A 24,833-nucleotide genomic window follows, 5' to 3' on the forward strand; every position below is an offset into this window, starting at 1 on the left:
GAGGTGCACATGTCTCATATGCATTGTAACACCTTGGATGTAGATAGGAGTATAAGACCAAGGCCTTGTGGCCTTTGTAGAACATCCATATATATTACTTTTTAATCTTAGTAAAGCTCAAACCCTTGATTACTTAAGTAAGTTACTCTTGAGTTAAAACATATTCATAATTTTTATTTTTTTATTTTTTTATTTTTTTGACTTTATACCTTAAACCTCTATAACTTGCTCATAGTAACTTGGATTAATATTTTTTTATGTCATTAGAAATATATATATATATATATATATATAAATAAAAAAAATTATTTCTATTTTTTATTATATAAAAATCCAATAAATTCACTATAATTAATTATAAGAGTTTGAAATTATCTGATTGTATTTATTTTACTTATATTGTGTTTTTTCTTTCTTTTTTTTTTCTTGATAAATGCATCTCTTATTTTATACCACCAATTATAAGTAAGTATTGATTGAAGACATCTTGTAATTTGGATTGAGGGATGAAATTTACCTTCACACAAGTTTATAGAATATTTTGTAAGGTGTTAATGGTTTCTAAAGATCTACAAAAAATATTTTAAGATTCTAAAAGATTTAAAGATGTTACAAAATCCTTTAAAAGTATAAGATTTATATTTATGGTAATACTTCTTATTATGTAAAAAAAATTGTAAGATGCTTCAAAGGCTTGTATCTTTATATTTAAAAGAAATCAAAGACCTGATTTAAAAAATTGTTAGAAAGACATCATTCTTTTATTATGTAGATACTTCCTTATACATACATCCTTGCAAAAAATAACTAGTTTTGATTCTCAAATCATGATTCTTGTTATATTTATACTTTATTATTAAATTTTGATATATTCTTGTCTATTTATATTTTATGGATCTATGATGTTTTTGTTCTTAATTCTTATTTTCTTGTGGGTCTTTGTCAAAATGATTTTTTGAATATAAAAACGTAAAATATTGTATTTTTTCATTACTTTTATTTGGCAATATCAGATTAAAAAAATTATAAAAAAATATTTAAAATCAAAACTAGTTATTTTTTGTAGAGATATCTATGTAAAGAAGAATTATGCAATAAAAGATAAGTGTCCACCTAGTATTTTTATTTTACTTTCATTTTTTTAGACTTTAATCAATAGACATATTAATTCTATTTAATTACTATTTAATTACCATTAATAATTGTGAATATTTTTATTTATTGATTTATTTAAATAACTTGGCTTGACATGAGATATATAAAAATATTTTTTTCTTTCTTTTCTTTTTTTTGCAAGATTTAAAAATCTTAATCTTTAATAATATGACTAAGATTCAAAAATCTTCCCAATATTTTACATACCAAATATATTTCTAATATATAAAATAGCTATAATTGATCTTAGAATTGTAACAATAAATATTTATATTTAAAATATTGATATTAAAAAAAAAATCTCAATTTTAGACATTCCAAAGTTCCAAAGATCAAACTTAATTATGAAAATAAAACAATAGAGATATTCTTGTCACAAACACACCAACATTAGTAAAGATAAGAGGAGATAGATAGAAATAAGTAGAAGTAAGTCAATTTGATAATATCTTGTGGAGAAGATTCAGACACAAGTTTGAATTTTTAAATGTTTGTAAATGATTGATAGGTCAAACTAGAGTTTTTCTTAAACTAATTCTTTGTAACCATGTAAGGTGGTGAGTGCTTAATGACCTGGTTACACAATCAAAGCTGGTTTCAACTACTGTTTGACTACCCACGAAAGGTCTTCACACCTTTTTGACTTTTCGCGTAATTTCGCCAAGAAGCTGCGTGGAATTTCCCTGGATTTGAAGGAAGACGTCAGCGCTTCCAGCACAGACCGAATTCTGTGAAATCCCACGCCATAAGTCTAGTCCAGTCAACCCACTGGTCTCCGGACTCCCAAAAGCGCGGCGCTTTCAGCGACTTTTCTACTGGGTTTTGTTTCTTTCCTTACAACTTTCTACTGAAGCTCGTCTGTTCTCTCGTGGTTCACTCGCCACAAAGCGACTTTAGTTGTCGTTCTTGACGTGCACACTTGGATGGAATTTTGGAGAGGAAGTTGAACGGCAAACTGCCGTCACTGTAGAGGTCAATGCCAAGCTTTAGCTGCAGCGTTCATCTGCGGAGGTTGGGTTTATTAGGTGGTGGCTTGGAGCCCTGAACCCATCAGAGACGCTCTGTGTGCTTGTCAAGCGGGAGTTGACTGCTTGAGATGCATAATTCAGCTGCGGATAGAGATCGACCAGTGCGGAGCCGAAAATTGTAGAGGAAGTTTGATGGTAACTGGTGGTTGTGTGAAGGATTTTAGTGTGCGTGGTAGTCGGGTTTGAAATTGATAGGTTTATCGAATTCTCTGTCTGTAGAAAACAACGACCCAGGGGATTGGTAACGACGAACCTGGAAGAAGCGAATTCATTCCTACAGATTGCCAATTCAATCAGAAATTTCAAGCTTGGGACACGAAACTAGTGAAGGGATAGTGGTTGAATTTAAGAAACAGAAATGGCGCTCATTGCGGTTTCAATTTCGGTCATGCCCCCTTTTTTTAGCATTTTCGAAATATGGGCGTGTGTTTTGCTGTTTGCGACTGTGGGGTTCTTCCTGTATCGGCAACAGGGAAGCAAGGGCGCAGAGCCACAGCCCTTGCAGGCCAAGAAGGTGGAGGAGATCGAGGAACTGCCGGAGGACACCATCCAGAATCATGTGTCGGTGTTTTTCGGTACTCAGACCGGCACAGCAGAAGGATTTGCCAAGGCTTTGGCGGAGGAAGCACAGTCTAGGTACGGCGATAGCGTTGAGTTTAAAGTGTTGGATCTGGAAGAGTATGGAGCCGACGATGATCAGTACGCGGCGAAGCTTAAAAGGGAGAGAATCGCATTCTTCGCAGTGGCAACCTACGGCGACGGTGAGCCAACAGATAACGCCGCTCGGTTCCACAAGTGGCTGGTTGATTCCAGCGAGGACAACGATTTCAAGCTGAAAGGGATGAAATTCGGCGTATTCGGCCTCGGAAACCGCCAGTACGAGCATTTCAACAAGGTGGCGGTGCAGATTGACGAAGCGCTGGAGAAGTACGGTGGAGAGCGCTTGGTACAAGTTGGACTAGGCGACGACAACGACTGCATCGAGGACGATTTCGCTGCATGGAAGCTAAAGCTGTGGCCTGCTCTTGATGAAATTTTGGGCACAGGCCAAACTACTCCGACAGCTACTTACACCGCCGCTGTTGCAGAGTATCGCCTGGTCACATACGAGGCTGGAACTGAGGTCCACGAAGAATCATACGAAGCTAGGAAGAACGGCCAAGGTGTATTCGACGTCAGCCACCCTTGCAAAGCTGAAGTGGCAGTGGTAAAAGAGCTTCACACCGCTCTCTCAGACAGGTCATGCACGCACTTTGAGTTCGACATCGCAAACACGGGGATCACCTACGAGACAGGTGATCATGTGGGAGTGTTCGTGGAAAACAGCAGCGAAGACGTGGAAGAAGCGGCAAGGCTCCTCGGCGTTGATCGGGATATGATTTTCTCTCTTCATGTGGATGCCAAGGCTGCATCCAATCTACCCCAACCATTCCCAGGCCCGCTCACCGTGGACACCGCATTACGACGATATGCAGATTTGCTGAACCCTCCCCGTAAAGCAATTCTGAGCATTCTGGCAGCGTACGCCCAGGATCCCGAGGAAGCAGAACGTTTGAAGTTCCTCGCTTCAGTAGATGGGAAGGATGAGTACGCACAATGGGTTGTGGCAAGCCAACGCAGTCTCTTGGAAATCTTGGCTGCGTTCCCCTCCGCGAAAGTGCCACTCGGTGTCTTCTTCGCAGGAGTTGCCCCACGATTGATGCCACGGTTTTACTCCATCTCTTCGTCTCCGGCAATTCATCCAACCAGGATCCATGTCACTTGTGCTCTGGTCTACGGCAAAAGCCCCACCGGGCGCATTCACCGCGGGGTCTGCTCCACCTGGATGAAGAACGCAAATTCAATTGAGAAATCGGGCCCCAAGAATTGCAGCTCGGCTCCCATTTTCGTCCGAAAATCGAGCTTCAGGCTGCCAGCCGATCCAGCAACACCTATTGTGATGGTCGGGCCTGGCACAGGACTGGCGCCATTCCGAGGCTTCTTGCAAGAAAGAGATGCCCTTCAGAAATCTGGTGCTACCCTAGGCCCCGCGAAGCTCTTCTTCGGATGCCGCTCGAGCGACAAGGACTTCATCTACGAGGATGAGCTGAACGACTACGTGAAGAACGGCATCACCGAGATCGTGGTGGCATTCTCCCGGCAGAACTCACAAAAGGAATACGTGCAAGACAAGATGCAGCAACACGCGAGCGACATCTGGAGATTACTGAGCGCTGATGGGTACCTGTACGTGTGCGGCGACGCGAAGGGCATGGCAAGGGATGTGCACAGGGTGGTTCACAGCATTGTGCAGCAAGAAGACGGCGTCGACAGCAGCAAGGCGGAAGAAATCGTCAAGCAGCTGCAGCAGGATGGGCGCTACCAGAGGGATGTGTGGTAACTCGTCATCGAAACAACTCCATCTCTCAGTCCAATCGAACTTCAGCGATGGTTTTACTGTAAAGATAATTTTAAACATCCACTGCTTAGAGTTAGTCGAAATTCACACAATCAGTGCGCACATTGTGCAATAGCAGCTGCGAATTCAGGTATTTGTTAGGAACACCCCATAGCGACCATAATCCTTCGGCAGAGACAACCGTTCAACAGCAAGTTGATGAAGTTGAATGTTAGTTCACAAGTTCAAGGATGTATCTAACTAGATGAGTCAAGAGCAAGATGGCCGATTCATCTTCACTTTACAATCACGATGGACAAAACCTACCCAAAAAAAAGTGAAGGCATTTCAGCCCGGCACATGTTTCAACTACAAACCTGCGTCTCGATTTAGCGTAACCACTGAGATTATTTTTTTTTTTTTTTTTTTTTTTTTGCCCTGTGGATTCGAAGCTATGTCTAGTTCGAGCTCTATCCGCTACTGCATGTTCAGGTTTCAAGCGACAACAATCTGTCGCGGGAAGATTCCAAGTGTGGCAACATGGATCAACGGCGACACCGAAATGAAACTAAACCATTGAGCGTTTTCACTATCAATTATATGACGGCAAGTTGAGCTTCAGCAATGCATTGTTACGATCATGAAACAACTGAGTTTTAGTAGATTAGATGAGATGGGTTCAGACGTGCCTGATCCCATTGATATGGTTCGGCAAAATCTGGGTGCTTGGATTGTCCATCACAGATCTAGTGTAGATTGCAGACTTGGGGCATATTGTCACCGGAACCACAAGCGATTTAACGACAGCTTGAGAGATACATTGTGTAACGATCTTATCAATAAATTGCTAAGATATATGTATGTATGTATATAAAACACATTTGTGGATGTAAATCAATACCATAAACTAGGAAGACAAATTGGCCTTCTCATTGGTTGGATTTTTCAATCATCATTGTTTTCATCAAAACTTTTGTTTTATTATTTTCAACAAAACTTAATTTAACTTGTCGATTCACAAGACTTTAACAAAACCAATTAACCACTTGGAGTGAATCCATGGACAATCATAGTGAGGAGTAGAGTAAGCACTTGAAGAAGACTAGAAGAACGTTCCATCTAGTTACAATCTGATTCATCCAAAATTCATAGAGGTTTGCATTGAAGAGAACTTCCTTGACATGCAACATCCACCATCACCACCCCTGGTTCTATTACTACCTACATTGACACTCTATTTGTGCCATGGCATGAATCCCAATAGTAATTCTTATTCTCAGATATCAGATTGTTTTCTTAATTTTCTTTTGAATTGATTTTTTTCATGAACTTCTAGTTGTAGAATGGCTCAGAATTCAATCTCATTGCAAAAATTATGGTGATGGTGTGGAAAGGTGTATTATATCTAAGAACTTGGTTACAGTTGTTACTTGAAAGGGTTGATTTTACCATGAAGGCTTAGGGTACAACAATGCAAGGGTTTAAAGAGAAGTCTACTAGAAATAGACAAGTGGAGGCAGAGGTGGGAGTTAAAGTGGTGTTTTTTTATGGATTGGAGTTGTTTGTATCTTGGAGGGTGCATTTCCTCCAATTATTCCTCCTCTAACAGCTGCACGTCTTCTTAAATGGGTGGCCATCAAAGCATGATAGAATTCAGTTTTGATGTTCTGACAACACCTTCTCATGTGCTCTAATAACATTAGGGTTCATGCAAGGAAAAGAGAATTGGGCTACAATTTCATTATTGTAGTCTTTTTTGCAGCCAAGTTATGAATATTGTGTATGAGGAGCATGTGCATTTTTTTATGTTTTTTTACATTTTTTTTTTTTGAAAAAATAGAGAAATGCCAAATGCACAAGATATTTAAGTTAAAATCATTTTAGAACTTTTTGTTCGAATATGTAATAAGAATATAAAAATTGAGCAAATTTATCATAAATGTGTGGATATAGATGCTTGTACCAATTTCTTCAGTATCTTCTACTACTTCACAATTAGATTTGTGCAACAATTTTTTTTTTCTTTTTCTTTTTTTTTTCTTTTTTTACTTAGAAGCACAAAATAAAGTTATTTTTGGATTATCAAAGATTTTAAATATTTGTGAGACTTATTTTTTACAATATTATTATTTATAAAATATGATAATATTTTATAATAGAAGAATAGTTATTTTTTAATTTATTTATGTTTAAAATTATATATATATATATATATATATATATATATATACAAATACATAAATTTGAATTCTTCATATAATTAACACATATTATGTCAATAAGATCTTAATCAGTTTGATATAATATGTTAAAGTTGCAAAGGTCTAACTTTGGACCTTAAAACTACATTGTATTGAGTTAAAGGAATCTTAATATCTATGTAGTTATTTTGAAAAGCCATTATACAACAGTTTTCTTAAGGTTCTTCACTTAGTAAAGAAAATTTCTCTTTTAAAAGCCGTGGTCTTTAGAAAAAGTATAAAATGAGAAGAGGCCATGAAATAGACTAAATCATTCTTATGTTATAAAAGTAAATATGTTAACTCATATCTTAATTCTAATAATTATATATATATAATATATATATTATATTATATATTATATATTATAATATATATATTACTATATATTATAATATATATATATATATAATATTTTATTTCAATAGTTATTTTTTCCAAAGTCTTACACATATTCTTAAAATATATATATATATATATATATATATATAGGTTGGTCTATTGCAAATTCTAAGACATGATATTTCATCTTGTGTAGGAAAAACAAGTATTCTACTTTGGGGCTTGGAGGCTAATTTTTATAAGTGTAGAGCCAACTAAATGAGCCTTTTTAATATCAGACAATTAAAAGATTTAAAAGTTGTGACCTCTCTCATTTTCTTCTAGGTATTGAAAATTTCTAATAAGTCTAAGAATATACAAAAAATTCAATAATAATAATAATAAAACTTCTTCTACTGATATGGTTTTAAAAGTAAAATTTTGTCAAATTTTGTAATAATTACGATGTTATTTTATAAGCATATAAAGTTGATGTATTTTAACCAATTTTTCTTTAACTTAATTTTTTAAATATACTATAGTTAGTACTACCTTTATAACCAAAATCATTATTAAATCTCAAAGCAACTATATATATATATATATATATATATAAGAAAATGAATTAAATTTTGATCAATGAAATTCAAGGCATAAATTTATTATTAATACTATTGTTGGATTTTAAAGATGCAATGTGATATTTATAATCCATAAAAATTATTTTTTAATCTAAATTTATCTATCTTTAAGAGTAAAGAGAATTCATTTAAATAATTTAATTAATTAATTAAAAATATATAAATATATAAATATACAAAATGTCAGAAATCACAATACTAACATAATTCAAAAGAGATGTAAATAAACATAAGGCCTCAAACCAAGCTTCCTTGTACATTTTCTTCAAAAATATTGAAAAAAATTACAAGATGATTCAAACTCAAAAAAATAAATTAGAAGATCTTTGTGATGCCCTATGGTACTTCGACAGAAGTTTTTAAAACATACAATAGTTTTGTAGTATGTTTTAAAAGTTTCTACATCCACTGATTGTCTGGTAAAATATAAAATAGCGATTTTTGAAAAGATTTTACATAATCACACTGTACTACTACATACTTTAATGAAGAAGAGCTATGTTTAGCAAAATCAAAATTCCCCTACTATTTTTGTTCAAGTTAGCAATTCCATATTACTTGAAGAGTTTTGTTTGAATTGAACTTAGAAAATTATTTTAAATTAGAATGGTCATCAAATTTGTTATTGTGAACATGAACTTAATGCAAGACCAAACTTTCATGAGAGAGCTTCAATAATCATATGATACTTGGCTGGGTGAATGGCTCCTGAGACGACTCCTTAACATAAACTTTGTAAGAGTAATATAAAATCAAATGCCACCCAGCGAAATTTTAAGTAATCTACACTTCCATGACTAGTTTACTAAAACCCTGACAAATATTATACACTTACTAATCTTAATGTTCATAGCTTTTATCCAATCAACATGTGTGGGAATTGTTCTTCAAATCTGCAGAACATTACCTTGAGATGGCAGAATATGCACCAAGTGTAGGCAGGTTCCAGACATCACGACTGAATCCTCGCTTTTCGAGGTTAGAATTTAACTAACAGGTATGCTGAAAAAGTTCCTGGATTTCTTTACCAGTTATTCGGCATTCGAAGAGGGAAAATAAGGTGACTATTGATAATACTCGGATTGATCAGCATGCAGAAGAATTGTCTCAGCAGTCTCAACAATCGAACATACATGATAGAGAGTAAGAGCAATAGCTTAGGTCTCGTATATGAAAGAAATTCAACTTATAATGGTCCTACTGCTTTGCAGGGCCGAGAACACTACAAGTCAAAGAGATATCCCCACTTCCAGTAACAGAAAGCCTCGAGCACCATAACCTTGAGTTTGAGGATTAAGACCCATCTTCGCTGAACCTCATGAACTCGACAGGAGAGCCTAACCCATCAATATCTGTACTTTCTGTCACAATGGATTCGTGTCAAAACTTCATCTCCCCGGTCTATATAAGCTACTAACTCCGCAACAACTACAAACACACTCATATATATATACAGCGCTTTTCAGTCACATGTTCCTGAAGTAACCAAAGCAAGCTAATCCACCCGAGACACGAACACAACTCCGACCTTGCTCAGAAAATGATGCTCTTCATGTAATTAGGATTGGTGATGGGCTGGCTGGAATAGTCCGTGCTGCGAAAATCGGCCGGGTAGGACTGGCTGGGCCTGTAATCGCTGTAATAGTTGGCTTTAGGCTGATAGTTCATATCATGAGGGTGGTAACCAGGGTAGTAACCTCCGCCATAGCCTCCCATGGGTGGAAAGCCTCCATAATCATAGCCAGGGTCTCGAAAGACCATCGGATACTCGTTGCCCTGGTTGTTGCCGCCACCACCACCACCTTTACTTTTCCCCTTTCCTTCTCCTCCACCACCACCACTACCACCTCCTTGATTCTGATTCTGATTGTTATTGGAATTGTTGTTGTTGTTGTTGTTGTTCTTGTTCCTCTGGGAGTTTTCGCCTCCCCCTCCACCTCCTCCTTGATTGTTGTTCTTATTTTTAGGAGTGTTGTCACCCCCATGTCCACCATTGCTCTGCTGGTTATTGTTGCCACCACCGCCACCTCCAGTTTTTTTCTTCTCACCTCCTCCGTTATTATTGCTGTTATTGCCATTGTTGTTCCCATCATTTCCTTTTCCTTGCTTCTGACCATTCCCTTGCCCTTGCCCAGCGTTCCCACCTTTTCCGCCACCACCTGAATCTTTCTTGGTCTCCTGAGGCCAGAAGTACGCCTTCTTATCGACATTCTTCTTGAACTTCTTCAATAAAATCGTGGGATCGACATTCCCAACCACGGTGACTTTGCTGTGCCCACGGTCGATGCTCACTGACTGCACACCTGAATATTTCAACCAAAACGTCCTCTTGTAAGTGCTAATACAACATTCAAAAAGAGGCAGCTTACGAAACATCACGTGAACGTTCAAAGTAATCTCTGCATATTCACTACAAGAAACGTGTAAAATTCAAGGAGTCGATACCGGGGGCAATGATCTTACCATAGACGTAATGAGCTTCCTCCAGAACCTTCTCCTCACACTTGGGGCAGCACATCTTCACTTTGTATTCATATTTCTTCAGCACAAACGACATCAATTCTTCAGCCGAAACAGATAACCTTTCGACATGGTCTCAATCAAGCATAATTGTCGTCATGAAAAGAAAAGAAGAAAAAAAAAAAAAAACTCACAATGGATGAATTACGGTGAATACCAATGTCACAGCTTACCGGAACCACAGGTCCTTTGGGTTTGTTGTTATTATTCTGCTGGTTATTATTGTTACTGTGGTTGTTGGTGTCGCCGCCGCCGCCGCCGCCGCCGCCACCACCCTTACCCTTCTTGCCCTGCTTACCTCCACCTTCATTCCCATTCTCGTTCTCTGTCATCCACTCGGGATCTCTGTTCATGTTCATGACCTGAACAAAGCCAATTCCAAATGTCAACAAAGACTCGATGGAAGAACCCTAGTTGCTCATCTTCAATAGATCGTCTAAAGCTACAACACACCCTCACTGTTCTATCAGCACAAAAGAAAGCGAACGCTTCTTCCTTCTCTAGACAGATACCACACGCCGATGCTTCAAACTTGGTGCGTCAGAAACACACCAACAGAACCACTCAAAAACTCCATATCTGAAGACACCCAAATGGCAGATCGTTCAACTGAAACCAAAGAAGATACAACACCACACTCGTTAAACTTCTCGCCACACTCCGTCTAGACTCAAAGAGTTTGTTAAAACATCGAGTCAACAACGATCGACGCACCTCATTCATGTTGGCCATGTTGACAGACACACTTCTGCAACGCGCAACTCTGGAAGTCCTAAAGAAAGCAGCGCCTTTACAATATACCAAGCATGCACATCGCCGACTGATGATCAATCACTCCCAGCACCCTCCACCCTCCACCCTCCAGACTCAGCTCAAACAAGAGATCTCTTTCCCACTAAGGTTCCCGTCTGCTGTAAAAATCGACACCACCCTCAGATAGTAATAATGGCACAATTGCAATCTCAGAATTAGCGAGAGCCAGCTGGGTGAAGAGAGCAGAGGTGGTGGGAACTTAGCCGGGGCCGGAGGTAGCGCTAATGGCAGCATAACTTGTGAGCGACGCTGGGGGGGGGGGAGATTTCGAGGAACGAGATATGTCCGTTCAAGACAAATGCCTAGCTCTGCCACTGTCAGGCAGGGGCTATAGTCCCTACCCTAGGACGATGGTGATACAGTAAAACCAGGGGAGACGGATCACTATTCACAGGGGAATCAAATTATGGGTGAGAAACAGTCAATGATTTGAGCTTGTGTGCAGACTATGACGGCGATTGAAGGTAGACCTGCAGCAGTTAAAAGTTAATTAATTACCAACATCAAGAGATTAATCAACTGCGAGGGACGAGAGAGACAGACTGTTAGTCGACGAGAATTTTAGCGGCCCAAACATCGCATTCCGAGGCTGGCTACGTGACTCCGATCTGGTAGTTCGTGCAAGTGAATCCAACGGAAGGATTGCATATCCAACTGCATGTTGAAATCTGGAGGTCAAACTCTTCCGTAGACTGTGTAAATGGGCCGCCGCGCAGGATAGGGCTTGTCGTGAAGCGCAGGTCATGATGCGGGTATTGATGCAGTCCTCCCTGATTTGTCGAAGATAGTGATATTATTAAGTGAACATTCCTCGTGAATAGAAGATAGAATATTTAATGTAATGAAATATTGTAAAAAAATATTGCAAGAGTACCAATCAGCAGACCCACAGGGGACTAATATGGTAAGCTCATTATATGGTGAAGTGAGATATAATAGTTAAAAACGTAGGTGACACACGAGGTTCACATCGACGTACAGAACCATTATTTTGGGCTGCATCGAAGAAATACAGAATGCGCAACTTAAAAGCATTTTAAATTTTCCTCTCGGTTGGACAGAGCAATTGCTCCAAACACCATGAGGACGGGGCAAATCACAAATTTCGAGTAACAAAACTTCAACTCAATCATAAAATGGCGCACATAGGAAAAATGGTAAGATATCAGATGCGAATGTATGCAACTCAACGCATGCGACGGTATGTCCAGAATTGTGACGGATTCTCATATAAAATAGCACCAGTGCCCCACGGGAATACAGAGATAGCGCAAGCTCTAAGAGCTCTATCGGTAGCGCTTGAGAGAAAGTGTGTTGTTGCGCTTCCATGTAGCACGAATCGAAGGACGAGCTTTGGTATACAAGTGACCTCTGCCGCGGAGACCACGATACTTCTTGCCAGCAGATGTTAGTCCACGCAACTCACGGTGCTTGTGAACGGGGTTCACAATCCAATTAATCCTTGGATCCTTACGGATAACTGTATGTTGCGGATCAACCAGAATGATCTCAAAGTACTTGTATGTAGAGTCCTGCACCGAAACCATTTTGATAGGTAAACCCTCACAGACCACTTCCGCAGATCCCACATGGCGTGGGGATTACTAATAGCAACCCAACAAATAGAAGGCAATAGATCACGATAAGGAATAAAGAACTTAGCCCAGTTCAGCTAAACCTACAAAACTTCTCGGACCACTGGAATTCAACTTGGTGAGCATTCTGGACAGAAAGTAACCGACCAAGTCTTGAGAGAGAGAGAGAGATAAATAAAATAAAAAAATAAAACATTATCAGAGATAGGGTAAAAAAAATATCCAAATGCTACAGAACTCGTGACGTGTACAAAAATCACAATTCACGACATTATTAATTAGCAACTCGCACCTAATTGGCAGTATTCAAAACGATCAGACCCTCGATTGTGTTTATTACAAAAACCAAACAGATCCATAAATATGGACATACCTGGTTGATCCAGTAAGAGTTGAGGACCCTAAGGCCTCCAAGCTTCCTTCCTGCCCGCTCCTCAGCTACTGATCGCAAGTTACGCTGGAACTTAAGCTGTGTAATACCTTGGTTCTTAGGCTTTCCATACACAATACCCTTGGCAACTGGCCTCTTCCTGCCTCCACGGCGCACGCGGACGCGATACACCACATAACCCTAAAACAAGACCACAACGATGATATGTCAGAATTAGAATCGCATGGAATCAACAAATACCATGTTAAGTAAATATTTAACCTTGGCGAGCTGATGTTGACATGCAAATTGAGTATTTCTACATTAAGTTCAAGAATAGGTATCGAATGAGACTCAGATGCAAAAACAGATAAAATCAAAACCACAGGCTCGCGAGGTAAGAAGATCAGAGTTCTCCAGAAGTTCACAAAATAGCATGAATAATTCCGATGAGCAAGTACACAAATAAAATACAAGAGAAGAGCAAGTCCCAATCCATGACATCAGGAGGACGATAAATTTTATAAAGGTTATTGTCAAAACATGCACGAATGTGTCTCCTCAACTGCCATCTAAAGGAAATCCACTGAAACCATGTAGCTAGCACACCACATCATCGACGCCATCTTAGACATAAAACAACTAGGAAAGACATACTCAGTTTTGGCTAGTAACATTGAGATTTCTAACATCGCGACGCAACTCCTGATGAATTAAGCAGGACTAGAATAGAAAAACGGGTGGTAACCACAGAATGCAGATGCAGTTTCATTTACGTTTAAGACCATTCAGAAGTTCAACAATTATTCGGCACGATGGTATGTGAGTGAGAGAGGCAACCCAAAAAAAATGGGTTATCGGGGCTTGCAAGCAACCTACTGGACAGAACTATATAGTAGATGCTTTTCTACGCCACTTCACGCCACGCCATCAAAACAATTCAAATGCTACAATTTTTCCAAATGCAAAGGGTGCAAGAAAATAGCCAAATTGAAGTCTCAACACGTACCTGCTTGGCCTTGTAACCTAGACGGCGAGCCTTGTCAGGCCGAGAAGGGCGAGTGACGCGGACGATGCCGGGGAGCTGCCTGTACTCCCAGCAGCGCACACGCAGCAAAAACCGCAGCACATCAGACTGCTTCTTCCGCCACAACTCCTCAATGTACTTGTAGGCGCCTGAGAGCAAAATCAATAAATACCAACAATCAGACAATCAACACCTAAAACTCCGAACCGACGGAACTCTAATTGTGAAAATTGAACAGCATTGCACCAAACCTACACCACTCAATGAGCATATCAACGGAGCTACGTCCAATATAGACATTGTACGTCCCACTCTGAGAGAAAGTTGTTAAACCCTAAGGCAACGTACATAATCCTTCCTCGACAAATCAAAGTGAAGTCAATTTCCATGAGAATTTGTGCATATCAGCAGGACAGGATGCTACAAAGTGCAAAGTGTGGAGAGAATCAGGGCAGAGGAGAGTACCCATGATGAAGGATAGCGCAGGGGGACGCAAAGACGGGATGGCGATGGCGCAAACAGAAGAGAGCGAGCGCAGTGAAGCCCCTGGCGTTCAAAGCAGGGAGCCGCCTCGTCCAGCGCCAAACCCTAACTGTCCTCTCCTGTTCCCTCCGCTTAGTTTCTGGAAATCTACGTGATAGGAGAGATTAGCGAGGAAATGTTGGGCCCTGGGTACATATCCTATCCGGGGAGAGCCTGGTTTGTTGTGGCCCAGTTGTATGTGTATTTGTTTGTTTATATATTCCATTCTTATATGATTCTAACATACATTTGTAAGGATTACCTCGTTTTAGGGAGAAAGAATAAAATTTTGAATTTCTCCGTTTCATGATATGGGTGAGTTGAATAAAAGAATATGTTGTAGTAAATTAAAAAGAGAATGTTTTTCTTTTCTTTTTTTTTTCCTTTAAATATAATAATTTATTTTCATGCTTAAAAGGTGATTTTTTACCATTACCTTTTTTAAAAGCATATATAGGAATATAAATGGAGCATTAATGGGTTGCAATTACATTTTTTTTTTTTTTTTTTTTTAAAGTTTCTATACAATTCTTTCAATGTTTTAAGATTTTATTTATTATGATTTTTTTGCTTATTCATATTTTATCTGTTTGAATGTATGTATGTATATATAGCATTGCTAATGCCACCATAATTTTGCTTCAACCACTACAATTTTCTATCTACTATATGCTACCATAATTTTTGATATCGCTACAACAACTTTATTTTTATTAACTATTAAATTACTTTTTATTAAATTTAAGTTTACTTTCATATAAATAAATAAATAAAATAAAATACTAAAAATAAATTCTTATAATAATAATAATAATTAATTATAATGTCAATTGGATAGTAGATTGTAGTAGCAATATCCAAAATTATAGTGGCATTAGCAGCACCATATATATATATATATATATATATATAGAGAGAGAGAGAGAGATTTATTGGGAGTTGTTAAAACCACACTTTCATTTTGTTAATGCTACACCCCCACTTGCCATCTCATAATTAATTTACTCTATCTCCCATCCCTTATCTCCAGCCTTTAAACAAGAGATGAGGAAATTGGGAACAAGAGTGGGAGGTTGAAGACATGGGACTAGGAATAGAGATGGGAGGTTGAAGACAAGGGATGGGGGATAGATCAAATTGATAATAATATGTATAAAAAAAATACCTTATAATGTTTATCTATTTTTATAATACTACATTTTACGAATGGTTAATTTCTACCAATTCTCTATCCAACAAAGTGCATCACCCAATTAATTCACAATTTGCCAAATTATTGTTCCTAAATTAATTCTCCACGTGACATACTCCTCCACACCATCCAACTTTGATACCCCTAATGAGCTTACTTGGAGACTACAAGGATGTTACAATTGTTCATCCACCAAGGCATCTTTCTTCCTTGATGCAACCTTTTCTATGCAACTGAAGAACTGATTCAATGCGTCACAAAGATTTGTACAGGGAAGTATGGTTGCTTGAACCATTTAACTCAAAAGTGTTTGACTTTCTTGTTTCAGAACCCAAAAAAAAACAAGCCTTACTACCTGACAATTATAGAATGTGCAGGCTTCTAGAAATCTCTTAATCGAAGAGAGAAGACAATGCCAATCATGCACAGAAAAAAGTTAAGTTTCTGTCTGTAGAATTTTTTTGTGATCCAGATCAAGACAAAATAATAATATATTGCTCGTTAATAAACCATGCTACAGGATCAAGTTTGCAGGTTCTAACATATATTCAGGTTTGTTTTCAACCAGATTCATTTACTAACCTTGAAAGAGTTGTTGGAGCACACACATGAGGATCTAAGAGCAGAAAATGCATTTTTAGAAGACAATAGAAATGGGTTAAAGTCTCCCAATGACTGCCTCCACTTCCTCTGCAGAATAAATATGAAACTCAGGAGCAACTCGTGCAACGTCCACATTAGAGGATGTCAGAGTTTCCTCCATTACTTGCTTCAGAATCGACAATGCTAATGTCTCGGCCTCAACAAGCGACATATTCTGCAACAAAAATACCCTTTGTTGTATCCTCAGTATCTTTTATGGCATAATTCATTAAAATCACCTCATGCATTAGAATAGATGAAGCTATGGAAGACTTGGTTGCAGCAATACCCGATCATATTGGTCTATGAGAGCTTGGTCTGCTCCTTCAGAGCCTGATCCTATCGCTTTGGCACTGGTCTCCCAATATGATCCTGATGGATCCGTGTGAAATCTGCCCAGTCTGTGGGTTAGTGGTGATTTTCTTTTCTAGTTTAGAGAATCTAATTGCTTAAATTCTAGGGTTGTATATTCTTTTTCTAACATGGGCACACACTTTGTGGAATATACAGAACTTTCGAGAAAGTGTTGGATACATACAGGGCTGGACCATGATCGTCGTGACCAGCGATCAGAAGAGATGCTCCAAACGGACGCGACTGCACAAGATGAAAAATTGTATGTTGCTTTAAAATTTGAACACAAGTTGATGTGTGTATCTTCCATTGACAAATAACTCGACTTCTGGATGACTTGCCCGTGGTAAGCTCTCAAAGTTTTGTAGAATTTTGCGGATCATGTTTATTGCTCATACACAACATAAGCAACAGAGGATTTGTTACTTCGAGAACTGACCATAGATTCATCTCCTTCACCGAATTTGAGAGCCAAGTTGCACAAGGCTTGAGTAGTTGATTCAACACTCATGGCTTCGTTGTATGAGAACCTATGATTCTAAATTAATTCCATGTGAACAGCACACAATGCACCTCGTTAGATGCCTTGTTCGCAGCCAGCTGCGAATCCACATTCATAAAAACACTCTCTTACAAAAGTTGTACATCTAGATTTTGAAACCTGTGTTTCCACGCGGCCGTGTTCCATTAGGGTTCGAGCATCAGCAGTTAACCCACTCATGGCACAACCAATGCAGTCGTCAATCATCACTATCTTCTCTATGCTCTTTGTTTCCTGCAATCAACAGCAAAGCACAAGTCATGTTGCTGATGGCTATGAGTAACAACGCAATCTGTGATAGAATACTTTCCAGAATTTGGCGATGGGGCAAAATAGACAAAAACCTCACCAGTAGAGGGGAAGTGACTACTTTCTCCACTGCAAGAATGACACCCTCTCTCGTCAACAGCCCTATTGCCGTTGAACCCAGCTGCCGCATTTATCAGAAGCACAGAACAATAAATAAATAAATAAATGTTGTGAGTATTCAATGCAACAGAACAATGCACAATTGTTACATTTTTTTTTTTTTTTTCTTCTTCTTCTTCTTCTTCTAATTTCTTCATAAATTCGCTTTTGCAACACGCTCACCGTGGAGGTCAATTTCAATACCTGGTCAGCAGGAGATTAGGGCTTCCTAATACAGTAACAGGAATACATCAAGGTGCCGCAAAGTTTCGTGTTAGGTCAAATATGCAAACAGCAGAATGAGCAAGTAATGCGTTTGATGTGCGACGGTTTCTAAGAATCGACTTCGATTTCCTGATTAAATAATTGTGCACACGGTAAGTTACCTTGCTGGCTTCAATGGCATATTCAACCTGGAAGAGACGACCTTCAGGCGAGAACGTATTAACGCCTCTGTCATACTCACTTCTGCACACACACAAACATGAGCATTCTTCAATAGTCAAAACACATTTGTTGCCCAGTTGCCAGAAACTTCTCACATCACCAGACTTCTACTTCTTCTTCCTCAACGACATAGACTGCAGTTAAATTGTGGAACATACCGGACATCTGATTACACAAATGTGGACTTAACTCTTCTGCAGTTTTGTGTAAAGTAACCCAGCTGCCTCACAATGTGCACTTGACACACATCCTTCTGTGCTTGTTTGTGAAGAAGATCATGCATTCAACAAGTCCAGTTCCTTTGCTTCTATGAATGCGTGTACTTTTGATGAATAACCAAAGCTTGACCAGAGCATAATTATTGACCTATTTGTCTGCCATTTGTACCCTTAAATTCTATATACAAAACACACAACATTGCTATCGTTTGAAGGCAATACTGATATGCATGTGTGGTGTTTTTGCATCAACATTGAAGGCTTGATGTTAATTCAATGCAAGCAATTTATGATTCAACAATGTGGGTCATTGCTTCGTTCTTATAAACCACCATATTCTGAGGGCAACGCTTCAGAATGATCCATACCTTGTGAGAAACATGGGTGATGTTGCTCAAATAAGTTGCAAGGCTTGTGAATTGAGGATTGAGTTGAGGCAAAGCAAGGAATACATTAATGCAATTTTCTTTTTCTTTTTCTTTGGGAAAGGTCTTATTCTATGCTGGTGTTTCTCTTATCAACATTATGAATTGTGTGAAATTATCAATCTTCGGCAAGTGTGTATTTTTTTTTTTTTGTTTTGTTAAGATTGAAAAGAATGGAAGAAATTATCAATTAGGAATTTTCTTATACCTGTGTGCATGGATTTCAATTGCACACTAACATGATAAGTTATTCCACAATGTGCTTGTTTGAAAAATTTCAACAATGAGTGTGCTTGTTCAAAACCCTGTGGTGTATTTGTCCACAGACTCAAGCAACTAAGGTGGTGTTTGTGATTTGAGTATTATTGATTTTTAAACTAAATAACTACTTTAAAATTGAAAAAATGAATAGTAATAAGCACAAGAATGTCGGATGTTTGTACGAAGCTTTCTCACCCACTCAAATATAAATTTCAAAATTATATATATAGTAAATAATAGGTTTCAAGTATAATGAGTCCTGACATCAATTGCGGCAATTTTTTACTACTTCTATTTCCCAACCATACATCTTCAAAACATCAAAAAGTTAAGGAATCAGACAGTTTACATGTAAATTCGACTGTAAATATTGTAGTTATTTGTCCAGTATGATATAATTTTCTCACTTTGGTAAAATTACTTATTAGAAATAGAAAACTGTAAGGTGGACACCCCTATTATTGCATAAACACCCTCATGCCATGCACAAAGCCTAGATATGAACCCAATTCAAGCTAAACAAAATATGTTTAAACAACAGAAACAATTAAAGTAAGAAAATACTACTCTTTTATAGTTTTCAAATGTATGTATATATATATATATATATATATATATATATATATTCTCTCTCAATTTTCTATAAGGAATACTATGATTTGTAAAATGTATCAAGCATTGCTTTGAAATGTTCATCTTTTTTTTGTAAATCAAGGATCTATTCTTCATAAACATTAAGATCTATCCTTTATAATCATAAAAGTATAGTTTTTCTCTACATGCATTATTCTTATTTTTTTATTTTTTTATTTTTTTATTTATAGCTTAAATTGAGTTTATATCTGAGCTTGATGTGTGGCAGAGAGGTGTTCACCTAACAATTCTCTAAAAATATTATGAAATACCAATGAGAAACAAAAATATGTTTTTATTCAAGATGTTGCACTTTAAGACATATTTTGAAACATCAAAATGATTTACAAGTTATTTTAATAAAATGACACTATATTATTAATATTGTAAGTTATTACCATATCTATCAATACTACATAGCACTAATTGATTGTATCAATATTAGTGGAACTAGAAATGCTTGTTCAAAGTATAATTTTTTTCTAACATTAAATTATTTAGCATACAAATAAACACTTGAAATTTCAAACTACAAAATAAAAATACTATGAGCTAGTATAAGTATATAGTTTTTTTAATGTATTTTTTATCTAAAAAATGATAAATAAGAAAGCATGAAATACATTAAGTTTGATTTTCATGCTAATTTTATTAAATATGAGTAATTAAGATGGAAAGTATATACTTTGATTTTAAAATTAATCAATTAAAATAATTATATAAAAACAAGTTTCCTTTTAAGGTGCATTCAAAATTTTCTGAACAAGATAACCTCAAAGTAAATTTCCACCTTTCTTATCAGAACTATTATTTTTCTTCTCTAAATCCACCGTCGTAGAACATATATTCTTTCCAGGTATGAACAAACTATGTCTTTTGCCAAGTACATATAAATATATATATATATATATATATATATATATTTATTTATTTATTTTCCTTTGCAGAGTTGGATGACGACCTGCTCGCCAAGGTGCGGTACTTGTGAGTTGAAAACATCGCCGTTTGTACTTCTTTTTGTTCTGCAGAGAGTCGGCAAGATTACCTGAGATGATATATATTTAAAATTGTTACTTGAATTTGAGTAGAGACACTTGTTTAGGAAAAGGTTTTGTTAGGAAAAGTTGAATTACAGTCGTCACTGCATCAGAGTGTTGAATCCAATATGAGGGTATATCAGTGCCCCACTGAAGCAACGAATTCATTGCTTGTGTCTGTTTTGAATAAGGGCCGCGATGCAATTTATGATGACAAAATGTCGTGGGAGCCATTCGTAGATCAGACCACATACATGATCCGAAGCTGTATTGAGGCTAGACCAAATGAGCTGAAGTGTAAATCATTTTTGCATTCCATGATTTACACTTAAACGGTTACTCGATGTCATGGTGCTTGGGTCAGGTTTTGGTCTTTGAAGGATAAGAATGATCATCTATGGTCCTTTGCATGAAGTGATCCACCGGCAAGTTCTAGGAGCAAACTATTGCACACCTGTCGCAACTACTAGATTGGGTTTCTTAACGTGGGGAGATCGCATTTAGCAACTGGGTATCATGTATTTTGAAACAGTTCTGAGGCGAAACTATTTCTATACTATATTTCAAAGGCTCTTCAAAGTCTAAACCGTCATTCCGCAGTAGTGGAAGTGTTGGATGAATTCTAATATCTCCCGATGTGGATATTGCATATTTTTAGGTCCCTGGTACTTGACACATTCTCTGCACAATTCTGACTTCCTGTGATAAAGTTAAGGGACTCAATGTTACTTGATGTTTCGCATGCTGCAGCTAGTTTGTAGCTGCTTCTTCAATAGTTGATTTCTGGATACTATATCACTACTCTCTAGAACCCAAAGCATGTAAATTACAATGCTATCACAGTCTTTCATGAAAACTATAACGACAAGAACACGTTGTATCCTTTATGAAATTCGAGTGGTGTACTTTCTAAGGAACCATGTTATACAACTGCCACTGCTAATCCTGTTGTTAGCAGCGTGTCCACTTCGGTTTGGAACTTGATACACACTCCTCCGCGAGTCTGCGCTCTCGAATCCGGAAAGCTTCCTCCCTCAGCAAGGCCGCGTATTGGGTGCCTATGCAGTGCCTCTTGCGATCGGGGGAAGGGGGCCTGCAGTTGACATCCTTGGAGCAGATGATCTGAGGTGGGCTTGGACATGGCTTCGGGTGTAAGTTAATGCTCACAGGATTGCCACCTTTGTTACAGCTGTTGTTGATTCGCAAGCCATTGGGGGTGGGGTTCGCGTTTAACCCGGCTTGGATTTCTTTTTTGTCTCCAGGCTTGCCTTGGCTGGGCATGAGAGGTTGGAACTTCGACTGGTTCTCGAATGTAACATGGTTCGGTTCATTCTGGCGATGTTGCTTGATTGCTTTCCGGTTGCTTGATGTGAGACTTCGGTAGTATGGGCCACAGTTACCGCCACCCCTAAAGCGTGATATATTGTTGGTGGTGCGCGGGATGCATTCTCTCACCTCACTACCACGAGATATGCCACTTTCCCTCCCACGAGACTGTCTAAATGCATTTGAGTTTTGTTTCCTCTGGTAGTGTATGAGGCCCACCAGCTGGTTTCGTGCATCAGTGAGAGCGTGTGCCAACGACGATACAACGTCCCAAATGTTGCCCAGTTGTTGATCCTTGTTATCGTTTCTTCTCTTCATCCCCTGCATCATCGGCACACGAAACTATGTGTCAGCAGTTGGTTGACTAGGGTTTCTCAACTTTCGATAACCATAAGCCATCACGTTGCAGCGTCGTTACCTCTTCGTGAAGATCAGTCTCATGAGATAAGAAATGGTCAAAGAAGTGGTCTCAAGTAGTCAGCCGAACCATTCCTCAGCCACTAACTTCTGGGAATAAACTGCTCAAAGCATAAGTCAAAGGCGTGACCAAGCTTTTGAACCTTTGGTCCTTCGCAATTAGTGGCCGAGTATTTTGACATAAAAATAAGCTCTCAAGTCAAAATCAGATATTTTGTGAGAAAACAAAGGTATCTGATAAGCGAAGCTATTTGGCGAATTTGAATCTTTAAATGGGAAGAGTATTACCACCTTCGCCTGGGCCCTTCACAACGCCACGATAGGAGAGTCGTATACAAGTTCGTAGGATTCTATGAATGTGAAGTTCATCTCTTTGCGAGAAGATGTTGAATGGTGACTTTCGTTGCAACTTCCTCAGAGGAGCACATTCAGTGAGTTTACATCGGTGTCGCAGGAGGATATACAGTAACGAGAAATGTGAGCAGTAATCAAAACAATTAGGTTTGCTCGAATAAAACAGAAGAAATGTGAATAACGGTATATTGGGATTCTGTTAATCCCAATATTCGAATAGCCATAGCGAACATGTGGGACAGATGTTGCTCAGAGGGCCATTTCACACTGCAAAAACTGCGTCATCAACTACGATGCGGCAGATTGAGCATCAGTGAAGGACATAATCAGCTGGGACAATTACCTGCAAAGAAGCGTTGCGCATCATCAATATTGCTGCAATCGTGCACAAGTCCTGGACCTTCACCAACTTTGCAATTCAAGTGGAGAGCTCACAAGGATGAAACAAAGCGCCACAAAGACGGAGTTGGAATCAAATCAACCATGTGAAATAAAAACACGTTTCACTCCTCTCCTCTCATCAAGACATCTACCATGGATCCAGTTTATCCACCACACTCAACTCATTGCAAATTTGCCAGAGCATTTTTCCTTTTTCACATAGGAATTTCCCAAAAGATAAAGATTCCACGCCTTACAACATTACGATGCAGGTCTTATGGATTGCCTCGTCCAGGTTCTTGCCGAACATACAGGCAGATCGAAGGAAGAGGTAGAACAATAAACACGCAGCCTCTCTTGTATCGATTCCTACTTTCTGGCATCTTGCTAAACATCTCAAGCTCTAAATAACTATGTTACCATGCTCGGCATAGAATAGAGTCGGTAACGTAGACAAACCTCCACATCACCTCCAGTCTAGGTTTGCATTGAAGCACCCAGAGTTTGAATTACATTCGAGGTGACAGACCCTAATAAGCATCCTGATTGTTGTCTGTAAAAACGACATACCTGACTGCAAGTAAACGAGAGAGGAAGTTACCTGTGACGACGGCTACTTAGTGTGACCCAGCAGCTGCAGAGCACCCTCAAGAGCCCGGAACCCCAAGCGTTGAGGTAGGGCTAGGAAAACAAGCCTGAGGGGTAGAGATGAATGGAAAGTAAGAGAGGGAGAAGAAGGCCTCAAGCGCCAAAACTGGGTTTCTTCCCTGCAGCGGTGCGTCCCTTCCCTTTCAAACGACAACATCGTTGTTGGACTCTTGGGTCCTAGCCTGCAGCTCCAACTCTCTCACTCTTCCACTACAAATTTAATATGGAATATTAGCAATGTATTGGACAAATACCTCAGTAAAGTGTTACATCGGTTACTAAGAAACGTTAGAGCCAGTGAAAATTAGATACTGCCAGGGAATCTGGTATCTGCATTGTCATTGAGCACTCTCTCCAGTGTCACATCTTTAACATTGCGTGTAGACAACAAAATGCTGCTTCTCCTCAACACGAATTCGTCTCTTCTACATTGTTTAAATGTTGACAACAGATTTTCGCAAAATCAACCTCAAGCACTATCTGATCTCTGTGTACCGACACCACACATGAGTTGACATGGACGAAGCGTCGGATGCAAAACCCACGACAGGTCATTGACAATTTGGCGTTGATATTCTGCCGTTAGGCTTGTGATGTGCAACTGGTCCATATCCTAATGCCAGATGCAAGGATTCTGTCAGAGAGGGTGAAGCGGGAAGCTATGGCGATGCTAAACTACGCAGGCAGAAGCTGAGCAATTTGGGGAGAGGCGAAGCGGGGAGGAGGATTATGGCGAGGGGATGACAGTGAGGAATTCAGCGAGGGATTGTCAGAGAGAAGGCAGCATGAATGGTAATAGTGACTGGAGATCGTTATCTGGAGCTGCTGGCTCTGCTTTATCGAGCAGCAGGTTGGGAATCTGCTCAAGCTCAACCCCGTGGGATTATGCTACATGCAGACGCGACTTGAGGCGCTGCAGGAGCTAGAGCAGTTGCGCAGC

General features: G+C 38.6%; 5 protein-coding genes and 1 long non-coding RNA gene across 14 annotated transcripts; 2 read left to right on the forward strand and 4 right to left on the reverse strand.

Moving 5' to 3' along the window:
• The first annotated feature begins 2,175 nt into the window (after positions 1-2,175).
• LOC112291798 (NADPH--cytochrome P450 reductase 1) lies at positions 2,176-4,936 on the forward strand. The gene has a single exon (XM_024539700.3). The coding sequence runs from the start codon at positions 2,542-2,544 to the stop codon at positions 4,561-4,563; it is 2,022 nt and encodes a 673-aa protein (XP_024395468.1). The 5' UTR covers positions 2,176-2,541; the 3' UTR covers positions 4,564-4,936.
• Positions 4,937-8,929: 3,993 nt separating this feature from the next.
• On the reverse strand, positions 8,930-11,356 carry LOC112291466 (uncharacterized). The gene is made up of 4 exons (XM_024538892.3): positions 10,997-11,356; positions 10,456-10,644; positions 10,226-10,301; positions 8,930-10,065 (listed from the first exon to the last, which is right to left on the reverse strand). The coding sequence occupies exons 1-4, from the start codon at positions 11,012-11,014 to the stop codon at positions 9,296-9,298; spliced, it is 1,053 nt and encodes a 350-aa protein (XP_024394660.1). The 5' UTR covers positions 11,015-11,356; the 3' UTR covers positions 8,930-9,295.
• Positions 11,357-12,299: 943 nt separating this feature from the next.
• Positions 12,300-14,601, reverse strand: LOC112291467 (large ribosomal subunit protein eL15z). The gene is made up of 4 exons (XM_024538893.3): positions 14,553-14,601; positions 14,070-14,236; positions 13,064-13,261; positions 12,300-12,627 (listed from the first exon to the last, which is right to left on the reverse strand). Exons 1-4 carry the CDS (start codon positions 14,554-14,556, stop codon positions 12,382-12,384), a joined length of 615 nt encoding a protein of 204 aa, XP_024394661.1. The 5' UTR covers positions 14,557-14,601; the 3' UTR covers positions 12,300-12,381.
• A 1,675-nt stretch (positions 14,602-16,276) lies between these two features.
• On the reverse strand, positions 16,277-19,410 carry LOC112291196 (proteasome subunit alpha type-5-A). Its single transcript, XM_024538306.3, has 8 exons — positions 18,780-19,410; positions 18,133-18,214; positions 17,688-17,768; positions 17,459-17,572; positions 17,237-17,335; positions 16,982-17,040; positions 16,733-16,835; positions 16,277-16,618 (listed from the first exon to the last, which is right to left on the reverse strand). Exons 1-8 carry the CDS (start codon positions 18,791-18,793, stop codon positions 16,460-16,462), a joined length of 711 nt encoding a protein of 236 aa, XP_024394074.1. The 5' UTR covers positions 18,794-19,410; the 3' UTR covers positions 16,277-16,459.
• Positions 19,411-19,439: 29 nt separating this feature from the next.
• LOC141046191 (uncharacterized) lies at positions 19,440-21,245 on the forward strand. The gene is made up of 5 exons (XR_012218942.2): positions 19,440-19,649; positions 19,960-20,116; positions 20,533-20,586; positions 20,678-20,714; positions 21,132-21,245. It is a non-coding gene; the product is annotated as an uncharacterized LOC141046191 (long non-coding RNA).
• Positions 21,246-21,378: 133 nt separating this feature from the next.
• Positions 21,379-23,985, reverse strand: LOC112291430 (uncharacterized). Of its 9 annotated transcripts, none has more exons than XM_024538801.3 (3): positions 22,802-22,944; positions 22,512-22,597; positions 21,379-22,414 (listed from the first exon to the last, which is right to left on the reverse strand). In XM_024538801.3, the coding sequence occupies exon 3, from the start codon at positions 22,409-22,411 to the stop codon at positions 21,719-21,721; it is 693 nt and encodes a 230-aa protein (XP_024394569.1). In that variant the 5' UTR covers positions 22,412-22,414; positions 22,512-22,597; positions 22,802-22,944; the 3' UTR covers positions 21,379-21,718. The 9 variants fall into 9 exon arrangements, with proteins under 9 accessions (XP_024394569.1, XP_024394564.1, XP_024394568.1 ...); XM_024538796.3 differs by having other exon boundaries at positions 22,512-22,611; positions 22,802-22,942; XM_024538800.3 differs by having other exon boundaries at positions 22,512-22,600; positions 22,802-22,940.
• Positions 23,986-24,833: the final 848 nt, after the last annotated feature.

Source organism: Physcomitrium patens, chromosome 14, assembly GCF_059467195.1.
Source record: "Physcomitrium patens ecotype Gransden chromosome 14, ASM5946719v1, whole genome shotgun sequence".
Classification (NCBI taxonomy): Eukaryota; Viridiplantae; Streptophyta; class Bryopsida; order Funariales; family Funariaceae; genus Physcomitrium; species Physcomitrium patens.